This window comes from Arachis stenosperma, chromosome 1, assembly GCF_014773155.1.
Source record: "Arachis stenosperma cultivar V10309 chromosome 1, arast.V10309.gnm1.PFL2, whole genome shotgun sequence".
Classification (NCBI taxonomy): domain Eukaryota; kingdom Viridiplantae; phylum Streptophyta; class Magnoliopsida; order Fabales; family Fabaceae; genus Arachis; species Arachis stenosperma.
In genome coordinates, this window is record NC_080377.1 from 10,121,821 (window position 1) to 10,135,346 (window position 13,526).

Genomic DNA, 13,526 nt, shown 5'->3' on the forward strand with positions numbered 1-13,526 from the left:
AGCGTCCAACGTGACAGGAAGGATGTCATCTCAGCACTCCATTTCCCTAATCATCACCGGAAAGAGTCGAGAGACCATATTGGTGCCCAAACTTGAATCTGGGGGACCAGTATAGGTAATTTTGAATTTCAGGAACCAAAATAAGTAATCGCGTGAATCTCAAAGACCAAAATGGGAATTTAGTCGATAAACCTATCTATTTTGGATAGTTCGTCAGATAATTTTGTCAGATCCTAAATTCAAGCCTCATTTCCAAACAAAAAACAAATTCAACAAAAGGCAGTCCAATACTCCAATGCATAAAACTCCCACCTCAATCCATCTGGAAAGGGTAGATATACATAGCCATATCTTAGCAAGCAAATAGGTTAAGTTTCTTCTAAAAGGGACACGAGGTTTCAATAAACCAGAGGCACAGATTGCTAAAATAGTAAACAAAAATAATGTAAGCTAAATCATAAAAATCAACTTGCTTAAGTTGAATACGGCTGCGGACTAAACAAAAACCTGATATAGGATGAAGAGAATCAAAATGGGGAGTTAGAAGATCTAACTTACAATTGGGATACTTAAAGAGGGGATTTGGCATGTACATTTTTGAATGCAGGGAAAAGCAATTCTAATTTTCCAGTTCACTTTGTATCCAATCTTGTGAACAAACCAAAGCCTGGACTGTAGCAGGATTAAGCGAGCTCCAATCACGATCAAGGACTCTTCCGCTGTTGTTATATGCCAATTCTGGCACAACCTTCGACATTGGAATTCCCAGTATGTTTCGCGCCAACATGGATAAGACTGGATACCGGGGAGTGTGAACTTTCCACCAATTTAATATGTTGAATTCAACATTACGCGGAAAGAGTGGCTCTTCTAAGTACTTCTCTAGATCCGATTTTACACCTTCGCCCTGAGAAGTTTCATGGAGAAATTTGTCGAACCCCATCAGTCTATCCCGGGAGTCCTTAGTGGAACTTGGTAAGCAAAGTGTCCCACTGCCAACCTGCCAGGCCAAACCTTGATCATGAGAAGCTAATGGGGAGCCTATTGAATGTTCATCGTATAGAGCCTTCACACCCTCAAAGACCTCTTCGATGCGACCGGGAGACATGCTACCATAGATTTGTGGGTAGTAATAATCTAACAACTTCATCTTAAATCTAGGGTCTAACATGGCTGCTACTGCCAACCCTAAGCTACATTTCTCCCAATATTCATCAAACTTGCTTCTCAGTCTCAATGCCAAAGAACTGATATATTCATCCGAGTTCTTGCACCATTCATTCAAATTCAACTTAACATCACAGAGTTCAGGAAAATATATATTCGCTGTTGGAAACTTGCTCCTAGTGAAAATTTCAATGACATCAACAAAAAGCTTCAAGTAGCTATTAACTGTGCTGATCCTCTCCCACTCTACATCAGATAAACAGATTCTGTAGGATGTGTCATTTTCTTGCAGAAGAATGAAAACATCCTTGAATTCTAAGGCAGCTTCAAGCATTGAATAAGTCGTATTCCATTGCAAGGGATTATCTAGAAACAAGCACTTTTGACTCAGGATCCCAACTTCTTTAGCCATGTCGTTAAACTTTGCCTGCACAGTTTGTGAACTTTTAGTATAGCGAACAATTTCTCGAATCTTTTCCGCTATTTCACTCACAGCTCCCAAAGCATGTTGAGCCATGATATTAAGAACATTTATAACACAGCGTATATCAAATAGTTGCCCATTACAGTAAAGAAACCTGTTTTGTGAAAGCCTCTCACTGATTCTAATCGCAATGTTATCAGAGGTAGAACAACTATCCAGTATCAAGGAGAACAACTTGCGGTCAATATCCCAATCCATCAGACAAGTCATGACCGCTTCTGAAAGCATGTCTTCAGTGTGAAAACGATCAACCCTTATAAAATTTAATATCTTCTTTCTTAACTGCCATGATTCATCAATGTAATTCGCTGTCAAACACAAATACTCAGCATTCCCGCCAGCAGTCCACTCATCGACGCTAAGGCTGATTTTCCCAGGTAGTTTGTCTAACATCTCATTCATCTTTTTTCTCTCTTTCTCATATATCTCAATACAATCAGCCTCAACCCTATTCAATGTCACAAGCTCAAACAACGGCTGTAGATTCTTTACAAAAACTCTGAAACCAACATGCTCCACCATATCCAATGGATACCCATGTAAGATGATCATGCGAGCAAGATCAAATCTACTCCGTCTTTGATCGAAGGTACTAGTTCCAGCATTGACAGATTCATCTTTCAACTGTGTCTGCTCAAATTTAATATTCACAAGGCTAAGGGTTTCATCTCTGTTCTGATCTTGACCCAAATTGAAATTTGCAATTGCAAGAGTCCCTTCCTTTCTCTTCTCTCTTGAAGTAATGAATTGTGCTACGCCATGATTAGATCTTCTCTGACACCTGATCAAATGGTTCCTTAGATGTGATGTCCCACTGGAACTTGACCCGCTCAATTTCTTTTTACAATGCCTACAGATAGCCACACAGGTATCTCCTTTTTTTATCCTATCAAAATCATTCCATACAACAGATTTCAGCCTACTAGATTTGACAATGACAGCATCTGACATATCCATTGCATGAACCTGGCAAAAAGGCAGCACATTAAATTCAAGTCAAACACTTTCCATTTCGGAGTGTAAAATATAATGAACAGGATAGCGTATTGGCACAATCCAGTCTGTGTAAACGCACGTGTGCTCAAACTGACAAAACCGCAATGAATATGATAGCTTATTAGCATATACGAATTATTATTTATGTTAAAATAAATAAATAAATATATTATTTTAACTCTACTATAAAGTATATATGATTTGAAATTGAATAAAACACGAAAATAAGATAATGCGCATTCTACATTTCCAAAAGGAAATAGTGATGAAATGGATATGTTCATGTATCTTTGACTTCTACGTTATTATAAAGAGATAATCAAATATGGAAAGAAATGAATACAAAAAGTAATTCATTCATCAGCTTCTACAAAATATTGATAATAATACTGGAACTAAAGAATAGGATATTCGAATTTGCATTTCCCATAAGTAAATGTAACTTAAACTCAAAAGCAAGCTTTAAGAGAACCTCTCTCCACTCAAAGTTAAATACGGGGATATTAAATTTTAATTTAGTTCCAAACTGATAGGAGCCAGTTGAAAAACAAGATTTATATGAGGAAAAATAAACAATTAATTACTTGTCTTCGCAGTTCGTAACACTATCCAATTGTCGCACAAAAGGAACAACTTACTATACTATTCAGTAAGCCTAGGTAGTTGTTAATGGAACAACTCTTTCTTTCCAATGGTTAATACTGGCCAAGGAGGAACCCATTGGAATAATACCGCGCAACACTCTGTATTTTCTCGCCCTAATTTCAGTCCACTAGCTCAATGATATCATAAACTCTTATTCAGTGATTATATCATTAAAATTTAAAGTTTCCTCAAAAACTAAGAAATGTCATAAATTTTCCAAACTCTCTATATGTATATACGATAAACTTTTTCTCTTTAATATTCTCAGCTCCAAAGAATATTTAAAAGAAATACAAAATTGAAAATTAAAGGCAGCTAAACCTAAAACAACACTGCAGTTTTCCAAATAAACATAACTGATAATACAAAAGCACACCAAAAAAAAAAAATCAAAAGTTTCGCAGGCGTTCAGTGACATGCAATTCTCTTATACATGCTTCGAAAATCAAACATCGATCAAAATTTTTTTTCTTCTACAATCAAACAATGCTACAATTTTCAATAACAGATAAGAATCTTGGGAGGCATGTCGTACCTTGTGGCGGGAAAATCGATGACCCTGTGATTGAAATTTTGTTGTGCCCTCCGAAAACCCTAATGCAAAATGAGGAAAGCAGAAAAATAAAAGAAGATAACAGCAGCTCCGCTTCTCGGTTTTAGTTAAGAGTTGAAACGCAGCGTTTCAGTGTAATGTACCATTTATATCTTTATTCTCAAAAATTAAAATAGTAAATAAATAAATCTTTTCTTTTGTTCTTTGGGCTTCAGCACCTAGGGATGTCAATGGGGCGGGGCCGGGGCGGGGGATGCCTCCCTGTTCTCCCTTCCCGCCCCCAGAATTAATCTCCATCCCCGCCCCGATCCCCGCCGTGGTGGGATAATTATCCCCATCCCCATTCTCCACGTTCCCCGTATTCCTTGTGGGCCCCATTCCCCATCCCCTTATGTTTAATATTCATATAAAAATTATAATAAAAAATATCAAAAAAATAAAAAACTAGAAAATACTATTACAAACATACAAACATATTTTATCCAAGATTATAAGTCCACAAATACAACATAATAAATTATAGTCCATAAAATAAAATCTTAAAATACAATTTTCATTCTAAAAAAATAATAAGATATAGTCTTTAACATCAAGTAGAAACTGGAGAGAGTTCGGGCTGTGGGAGAGAACAACGTATGGTGCTGTGGGAGTTTTGAAGTTTGAACAAAGTGGAGATGAAGAGAGTTGGGACTGGGAATAGAGAGTAGATGGCGCAGCAAACAACATAGTGAGTAGGGAAGACTGAATAATAGGGTTAGGGTTTTTTAATTGGTGAAATTACTAAAAAACTCTTATATTATAAATAAAGTAAGGTTATTTAAGAAATTTTAAATATTCGGAGAATTGTCGGGGATGGGGCGGGGATCCCCGTTCGGGTCCCCACGCCTGTCTCAGGGGAATTTTGCTCCCCATCCCCATCCCCACGGGAAAAATTTCCCACCATTGGGGCCCCATTCGGGGCGGTCCCCGCGGGGATCCTCGCCTGATGGAGATTTTTGACACCCCTATCAGCACCTTCATTTACCCAAAATAAATAAATAAATAAATAAATAAATCATAAAACAAAACGACGTCGTTTTGACGAAGGGTTTCGTTAAACCCTTTTCTTCGTTGGAGATCTACACTCTCTGCGGTGAAGTATTCAGTATTCAACTGTGAAGAATAGAATTTCGAATATGGCTGCAAGCTTCGCTTCCAGGTGCTCTCGTGGTAAGATTAACTGTTTCATTTACAGTAACTCACTTGATTCTTCGGTTATTTTCGTTTTTGCTTGAATTTTCTTAATCATGTTGTGTTTCGTTCAATGAGCTTCAAATGATTGTTTTTATTATTTAGATTCATCATTCATGTCTGAGATAGAGCGCTGAAATTTCGTGTATCACAGAAAAATTTGAATTTTTTCCGAACTGTTAAGTTGCAACTATGTATTAGTTTCCACTTCATGTTGCTTAATTTTACGGTATGCAGTTTAGCTTATTAGAAGGAATGGAATGACAAATTCATATATGCTGCCTTTTAGCTATGAATCTTGAAACTTGTTACAAGTCACAGGATACTATTCTATTATTCTTGACTTGATGCTTAGGCATAGGGCTTCTATGGTTTTAGAGTTAGAGTACGATCTTTCAAATTAATATACTTGTTGCTGTTATGATGTTGTGTTTTTCAAAATACTGCTGGCTCAACTATTAGTTTTTTTTTTTGGCTTAATGCATTATTCTTGTTGGTTTACATCGGTTGCTGCTAGTAGCTCATCACTGTTCGTCTAATCTCTGAGCTCATGACAACTGTTTTCATTTGTTTCAACATTATCGTTTCTTAGCAATTGATTTTAGCTTAGTTGTAACCTCCATTTGCAGGATTTTGGTAGGTTTAGTGGTATACATATGGTTATTATGGTTATATACATGAGATGAATATCATTGAGATAGTGAAAGATACTTGACGAGGATTTAGCCTCTGAGGTATCCGGTAGGCCTTCACATTCGAAAGAATGGAACCTGTGTTTCATTTACTAATGAAATTATTTAGTCATTGAACATCGTTTTCATTATAATTTATGAATGGAGTGGCTTGTAGTTGATTCGTACTGGTTCATTTCTTTGGTAACCAACCAAAAGTGAGTCATGAGAAGGATAATATGCTTCTATGGGGAAAAAAAAGCTTGCAAATTATCAGGGAAGCGTGCAGTGATTATAGACACTTTATAGTTTCATATTGTATAATGATTTTGTTTCTTAAAACATAAACTCCTGCCAATTTTGTATATTTGCAATAATCTTTTCTTCTTCAAGAACTGCATTTTATAACCAATATGAAATGTCATACATTAACCTTTCTCACTTCTTCTTGATATATGTTGAGCTCGCATCCATGCCACTGCTATAATCCCCTATTGATTTCCTTTTGCAATTGAAGCATGCACTGAATATATTCAATGATGATATATTTATTTTCACCTTGTCATCTTTTCTGTTCCATGCATAAAAACCAACTAGTGAGTCGTTCTCTGTTCCGTGGATTAAGCAACAACTCCCCTGGTTTATTTACCACATCACATGAGATGACATGCAGCAATTCCTTTTCTCAGGTTAGTATATATGAACTTGGTTTCTAGAGAACAAAATAGTAATGGTAATTTTTCCTTGTACTGCAAAAGTACCAGATATGGATTGGTGACTAAATTTGTTTAGTGACAAGATATGCATGTTATTATGAGTAATAAGGGCCTGTTTGGTTTCCATTTTCAATCTCTATTTTCATTTTTAGTGTATTTTGTTTTTAAAATTTTGCAAAAGTGAAAAGTGAAAAGTGAAAATAGGAAATGAAATCAGAAAATAAGATTCTATTGTTTTCTTCTTTTTATTCATGAACTGAAGACACTAAAAATGAAAACATAGACCAAACAAGGAAAGAAGAATCCACTTCAACTGATATGCCCTTAGGCACGGCCATACATAACATAGAAATCACACTCGGAAAGGGTGGACAATTAGCTAGAGCAGCAGGCTTAACCCGTTCTATAGTATTTGATATGCATCCTTGCTTACCAAAAAACGCATCCCAATTCCTTGCAGCTGCAGCAACAGCGCACCTTCATACAAATGAGGACCGTTCTCAAGGTCGCAGACAATTCTGGGGCTAAAAAGGTCATGTGTATACAGGCTCTGAAAGGTAAGAAAGGAGCGAGATTAGGCGACACAATAGTAGCATCCGTGAAGGAAGCACATCCTAATGGAAAAGTGAAGAAAGGAAAAGTAGTATATGGTGTGGTTGTGCGTGCAGCAATGCAAAGGGGGCGATGCGACGGCAGTGAGGTCAAGTTTGACGACAATGCCGTGGTGCTTGTCGACAAGCAAGGCCAGCCTATTGGGACCAGAGTTTTTGGACCTGTCCCCCATGAGCTGAGGCAGAAGAAGCATGTCAAGATTCTTACCTTGGCAGGACATATTGCTTAAAGGAAAAAAGGGTTATCCTTAAAATTTTTGTTATGATTCTTACTTTTATCATTCATATAATTTGTATCTTTTTGTGTAAGGTTAAGGTTAGGATTTCATCAATCAATCTATGAGGAGAAAAATAGACAGATGTATTGAAAAATTTCGAATCAAATAAGCTGTTTTTATATGGTTGCTTTTTCGGTTATATGATTTGTTGACAGCACAGTATAAATATATCTAGAAGGAACTTAATTATAAACCATACTAACCGAAAATTTTCAAGTGTACTAGTATACCGGTGTTTTAGTGATTTTTAACCGTTGATCATTTGATCTTAATTATGAAAAATATAAGAAGAGTTTCTAGTGTACCTGAAATATCGGTGTTCTAGTTACCGTTGATCAAAATTATAAAAAATATATATAATATATATTAATTGAAATCAACGGTTAAAATACTTGAAACACCGGTACATTTAAAATTTTTGAAACACGTGTATACTATACTTGAAAACTTTTCCAGACTATAATTTAAGGGGCAATTTACCTAAATAAATAGAATGGCAGAATCCTTTACCTAAATATGCAAAACTGATTGTTGTTACGTGCATGTACAAAAATGTACTCGATGTAATCCGTGGCAACCCACCACGGTTTACGAAACGTGCATAAACCGTGGCAGGTCACAACGGTTTAGGAGCAAAAAATATTGAGTGTAAACTGTAGTAAGTCACCACGGTTTACGAAGGATGGATGGCATGCATAAACCGTGGTAAGTCACCACGGTTTATGAGGAAAGTGGCTTACACATAAAACCCGGTAACCCACCGCGGTTTATGTGTGTGTAGCTATATAAGTAACTTACACATAATAAACGCCTCACATTTCGTCGATATATCCTGCTACGTGAGCGAAGCCATTTAGTCGGTACAAGCGATCCTCACCCTCCATTGGTTATTCAAGCAACAACTACAGCAAAGTGGAAGTGTTCCTCTTCGGTTGAAGGCCAAGCAACCGGTGAGAATTAAGTTTGGGAAGTTGAAGCTATTCAAGATCACCTTCAGGGTTAGGTGCTGGATTGTTGTGGATAATCTTAATGCTAATAACTCCATTAGAATCAAGAGCAGTAGCTGCAAGTTCAGGCTCAAGTTATAGATCATAATTCTTTGGTACTTATTATAACTATTGTTCATTATAATTACTAATAGTACAATATATGCCATATATATTGCTATGTATTACTATATACTATTTTTTTTATATGGTCTCGGATTGAGATTATTATTTTATTTTTTTTATTTTTACTTTACAGATGGAGATTTACATTTTAGGATTTTTCTTAGTTCTGTACTCTTGATTCTGTATTTTTCTGCCATTACTCATGCCCATATTATTTTTTGGTGATCATGCTATAGCTTATATTATATTGTTATATCCTTTATACTATTTTTGGTAACATGCTATCCTATATATATGTTTAATACCTTATTGTTAATTTTTTTTATTATTTTTAATGTAACATAATACAAAGTGTACTAACAAAATATTTAATTACAGGATTTTTGTGAAAAAATGTATATAGTAGTACTATCTTTGGAAAAAAATAAATGTTCTGTTTGTATTTTCTATATTAAATAATTACCTTGTTAACAAAAATTTAGACAAGATTACTTATATAGCTACACACATAAACCGCGGTGGGTTACCGAGTTTTATGTGTAAGCCACTTTCCTCATAAACCGTGGTGACTTACCACGGTTTATGCATGCCATCCATCTTTCGTAAACCGTGGTGACTTACCACGGTTTATACTCAATATTTTTTGCCCCTAAACCGTTGTGACCTGCCACGGTTTATGCACGTTTCGTAAACCGGGTTGCCACGGATTACATAAAGTACATTTGTGCACACGTAACAACAATCAGTTTTGCACATTTAGGTAAAGGATTTTGCCATTCTATTTATTTAAGTAAATTGCCCTAATTTAAGCTTTGTAATTCATGGTTGTCATCCATTCACCTTGCACAAACATGTATTCACATGATGTACATTGAAATTTCTATTGATTTCAACCTTGAGTCAAAACTAATTTTAATATCTATTTTAAAAAAATATTTAAATTCACCAACCAAAATCACATTGATAACTCACTAAAAATTACTCAATCAAACATAACATGTTTTGACAAAAGAAGAAAAAGAAGAAACCGTACCATGATTAGATATTAATATTACACTTCTGTGTTTGGACACTTTTGGTAGGCATACAATTTTTTATTTTTCATTTTTTTAGCTTTTGACATTGCAAAACATTGTGAAAATTTACAAACTAAAATAAATGTGGATTTAGACAATTAAAAAAAATTCAAAATAGCATTCCTATATTCTTCGCCGATCAAAAACCGCTATGTATAGCAACGTCATGCCCTCCATGTATAATCAATATTAAGATTATGGAAAATGCTCTATGTATACTAAAATTTAATCACTAAATTAGTTATCATGTATTTGTATGTATTTATACATATTGATTTATATATTTTTTCAATTAAATAATCAACTACAAAAATAATTAAACCTGTCATAGTAGAATAAATAAATTTCAATAAAAAATAATCAAACTTGTTTAGTTGTATGTAATATAAATAAATATTTTTTATAAGATACAAAATACATAATTCTATAGAATTTTTAATTGCATTAAACATGATTATATATCTATACCTTACCCATATAGCACGCAATTCCTCAATGGGGGTGTTGTACTTGTGCATATATGATTCTTTACCTAGCTAATTCAATTTATTTAAAAACAATCAATATTGTTAAATTGAGATATCGCTCCAAGATGAATGTGATATTTAGTTTATAAACTTACTTAACTAGAACAGTTAATAGTATACATAGAGGTATTTTTAAGACCCATATTAGTTGGATTCGTACTTCAAGATATATTTTATTGGGTTTAGATTTGTCACTTTTATTTGACATTATTTTTATGTCGTCTTCTTGTTATGTTTTGCGTCACCCAACTTGCCCCGACCCAAAGTCATTTTTTTTATAATAAAAATATATTTTAAAATAAAATTAATAATGTCATATTATATTTTTTATACTTCAATTAATATTTTTTATATTATACAGTATTATTTTTGTTTTAAAATAATTTATTTTAGTATAAATATAATATAATATTTATTAAATTTAATTTTTAAAAATAAATTTTTATTATTTTAATATATAAAAATTACAACTTTGTATATACTAATTTTATATTTGATCAACCCGGTTGTTACGATGGGTAACCGGAGATTAGTCCAATGGATGGCGTTCGGCGGCCCAAGTGTATGATGGAGGAGGACTCCGTGTGGGTCCGCAACTCGGGAGGCTCCGTCCGACTTGTGCTCGCGTGTGAATGAGGGGTGGTACCTGCAAAGACACTCCGATGCCTAAGTTAGCAAGGGTGTGAGCAGGTCTTAGAGAGTATTGGACTTAGGAATACCTGAGGCGTGTCAGTGTACTTATAGTGGTGAGCCAATAACCACCGTTGGAGCAGTGCCGTATCTTTAGGATAATAACCGTCCCATTATCTTAGGGAGGTTAAGATATGGCTTTATGAAGTGGTTGGAGAGATTTCAGGGGCGGTTACTCATTTGAATGAGTATTTATCTGCCAGCTAATCTCGCAACCGACTTCTTCATACCAAGTCGGGGTTAACACCGACCTCTTGGATGGAGGTGGGTGCTTCGATAGGCTTAACCTAGTGGATCAGGCCTTTCGATTGGTCCTGGGCCCTTAACATTGGGCCAGGGTATGAACAGTGCCCCTACTTGAGCCCAAATCTTTTAAAGTTTGGGTTCAAGTATTTAACTCGGGTTCGTAGTCGACTTGTTTGAAAGAACACGGATCTTGGAAACCGACGTGATTTTCGCAACTTTTGGTTTCTGACAGTTACGTCAATTCAAGCGTCGTGTCCGTTGAGGGATTATTTAGGGATTTGAGGGCTTTGGTAACGGTGCAGTCTCATTAATGACTGCCTCGTTTTTACCATTATGCCCCTTAGCCTTTTTTATAAATACTTTCCCTCTCTTTCCATTTTCCGTTTCTGCAATCTTTCAAACTTTCTCCTTATCTTGTTCGTACTGTATCCTTGTGTTCGAAGACTTCCGTTCTTCTCCAACCTCCATTTTCGGATAAAGGTTAGTTTTGTTTTATTCATGCCATGCTTTATGTTTGCATGTTTCGCGAGTAGATAGGTTGACCTGTAGATTCTAGTTTCGAATCTCTCTTCTTTAGTGGCCGTAATTTTTGATTTTCTTTTTCTTTTTTCTTTTTGTAGGTTTTCTGCCACTTTCTTCTTTATAAAAAATGGCCTCTGTAGACATTCTTTCTCAGTGGGTTGACGATACGGTCCTTGGGGAGGAACCGTTGGTTGACGCTGAGTTTATCACCCACCTTCGTACCCACCATAGGCTCTGTACTTCGGACGAGAACGAGCCCAAATATGAACTGATAATCCCGGGTCTTGAAGACCGGGTCTGTTTTGGAAGGGCTAATGAGGCGGCCCCTCATTTTTTCTTCATGTATGAATGTATGATCACCCGTTTGGGTGTTTTCCTTCCTTTCTCTGATTTCGAGATATCCGTCTTGCACCACTGTAAGGTTGCCCCTACTCAACTCCACCCCAATTCATGGGGTTTTTTGAAGATTTACCAGTTTATAAGCCACGCTTTGGACTTTCCGACTTCCTTGAGAATCTTCTTCTATCTTTTCCATATGACTAAGCCCTTCAGTGGGCTAAACAACAAGCAACAATGGGTGTCCTTCCGAGCCATTCAAGGTCGGAGGATTTTCACCCTTTTTGACGAGTCCTTCCACGATTTCAAAAACTTCTTCTTCAAGGTTCAAGTTGTAGAGGGTCACCACCCCTTTTTTCTGGACGAGCATTCCTCCCCTCGCTTTTCCCTTTACTGGCTGCCGGCCACTCCTTGCGAAAAGATTGGTCTAGATGACCTAGATGAAGTGGAGGCAGCCATTGTTGGGTTTTTCCGAGAAGCATGGGGGAGGGCCCCATACTTGGACACGAGAAAAATCCTTCAGGGGACGTCGGTCTTTGTTCAATCTTGCATAGGTAGTGCATGCATTTCTTGTTCCCGAGTTGTATTTTTCCGACTTGCATTTTACCGACTTGAGCATTTTATCGACTTGCGTTTTACCGACTTGGTTGTTACTTTTGTAGATATGGCAAAGAAAAATGCTCAAGAGTCCTACCAGCGGGTACAGGAAGCCAAGGCGAAGTCCCGGGCTAGGTCCGGAGGTAAGGTGGTCGTCTCTCCTCCTCCTCCTCCTCCTCCTCCTAGGAACGTGGGTACTCCATCTCAACCTATTGTTATTTCCTCCTCCTCAAATTTGACTCGACCACTCCCTTCTGCCCAACCGTTCTCCGAGCCAGAGAGTAAGAAGCGCAAGACTTCAGAGTCTGGCCCTTCTTGGGAAGGTGGTGTTAGGGCGGAGGCTCTTGCCTTCGTCCGAAAGAACATCTATCCACTTATTAATATGGATGATGTTTCTGTTCGGAAGCACCTTGCCACTCTGGCCGAAGAAAGTTTTAGGGCGGCGGGAGTTTGTGGCAAACTTCTGGACATATTTGAGAAGACTCCCCTCAGCTCCTTGGGTACTTCCCCAAAGGTCGAGGAGCTGGAGGAGAGGCTTCTTATGTTTGAAAAACATCAGAAGGAGTTAAAGGAGGAGAGGGATAAGTTGAGGAAGGAGAGAGACGACCTCCGGAAGAAGGAGAGCGAGCTGCGAGCCCAATGTACTATGGAGGTGAATTTAAGGAAGGCAGCCCAGGAGAGTTACCAAAGCCTATTTAAAGATATGGTGGAGGTGAAGAAGGATTTGCTGAACTCTCGGAATGCTTATGCTGACTTGGAGGACTCTATCGCCGATGGCGCCGAGGAGTCTTGGAGAATTTTCCTAGAGCAGGTCAGGGTTATAGCCCCCGACTTGGATCTTTCTCCATTACATCCTGACAAAGTGGTGATTGATGGCGTCATTGTTGATCCTCCTGCTCCCGAGGTCCTTTCCGAGTCAGACCTAAAGACTCGGGGGCAGAGGATTATAGAGTCTCCTCCTCATTCTAAAGATGCACCGAGTTCTTCAGCTCCTGCTCCGACTTCTTCTTTGGCTCCTCCTTCCAGCCCTGGTGATGTTCCTCATGGTGGTGGTGATTCCAAAAAATAA

At 37.1% G+C, this 13,526-nt stretch overlaps 3 protein-coding genes across 3 annotated transcripts; 2 read left to right on the plus strand and 1 right to left on the minus strand.

Annotated features, from left to right (window-relative positions):
- Positions 1-446: 446 nt before the first annotated feature.
- LOC130941797 (zinc finger BED domain-containing protein RICESLEEPER 2-like) lies at positions 447-3,951 on the minus strand. The gene is made up of 2 exons (XM_057870392.1): positions 3,828-3,951; positions 447-2,617 (listed from the first exon to the last, which is right to left on the minus strand). Exon 2 carries the CDS (start codon positions 2,606-2,608, stop codon positions 620-622), a length of 1,989 nt encoding a protein of 662 aa, XP_057726375.1. The 5' UTR covers positions 2,609-2,617; positions 3,828-3,951; the 3' UTR covers positions 447-619.
- A 975-nt stretch (positions 3,952-4,926) lies between these two features.
- On the plus strand, positions 4,927-7,464 carry LOC130938028 (50S ribosomal protein HLP, mitochondrial). Its single transcript, XM_057867124.1, has 3 exons — positions 4,927-5,054; positions 6,344-6,435; positions 6,923-7,464. The coding sequence occupies exons 1-3, from the start codon at positions 5,021-5,023 to the stop codon at positions 7,301-7,303; spliced, it is 507 nt and encodes a 168-aa protein (XP_057723107.1). The 5' UTR covers positions 4,927-5,020; the 3' UTR covers positions 7,304-7,464.
- A 5,060-nt stretch (positions 7,465-12,524) lies between these two features.
- Positions 12,525-13,526, plus strand: LOC130974999 (uncharacterized). Its single transcript, XM_057899837.1, has 2 exons — positions 12,525-13,109; positions 13,269-13,526. Exons 1-2 carry the CDS (start codon positions 12,525-12,527, stop codon positions 13,524-13,526), a joined length of 843 nt encoding a protein of 280 aa, XP_057755820.1.

Coding starts and splice junctions, on each gene's coding strand:
- LOC130941797 (XM_057870392.1), bottom strand. CDS start 2,608: ATGGATATGTCAGATGCTGTCATTGTCAAATCTAGTAGGCTGAAATCT.
- LOC130938028 (XM_057867124.1), top strand. CDS start 5,021: ATGGCTGCAAGCTTCGCTTCCAGGTGCTCTCGTG. Junction 5,055..6,343: donor CGCTTCCAGGTGCTCTCGTG/GTAAGATTAACT, acceptor AAAACCAACTAG/TGAGTCGTTCTCTGTTCCGT. Junction 6,436..6,922: donor GCAGCAATTCCTTTTCTCAG/GTTAGTATATAT, acceptor AATTCCTTGCAG/CTGCAGCAACAGCGCACCTT.
- LOC130974999 (XM_057899837.1), top strand. CDS start 12,525: ATGGCAAAGAAAAATGCTCAAGAGTCCTACCAGCGGGTACAGGAAGCC. Junction 13,110..13,268: donor GAGCCCAATGTACTATGGAG/GTGAATTTAAGG, acceptor TTCCTAGAGCAG/GTCAGGGTTATAGCCCCCGA.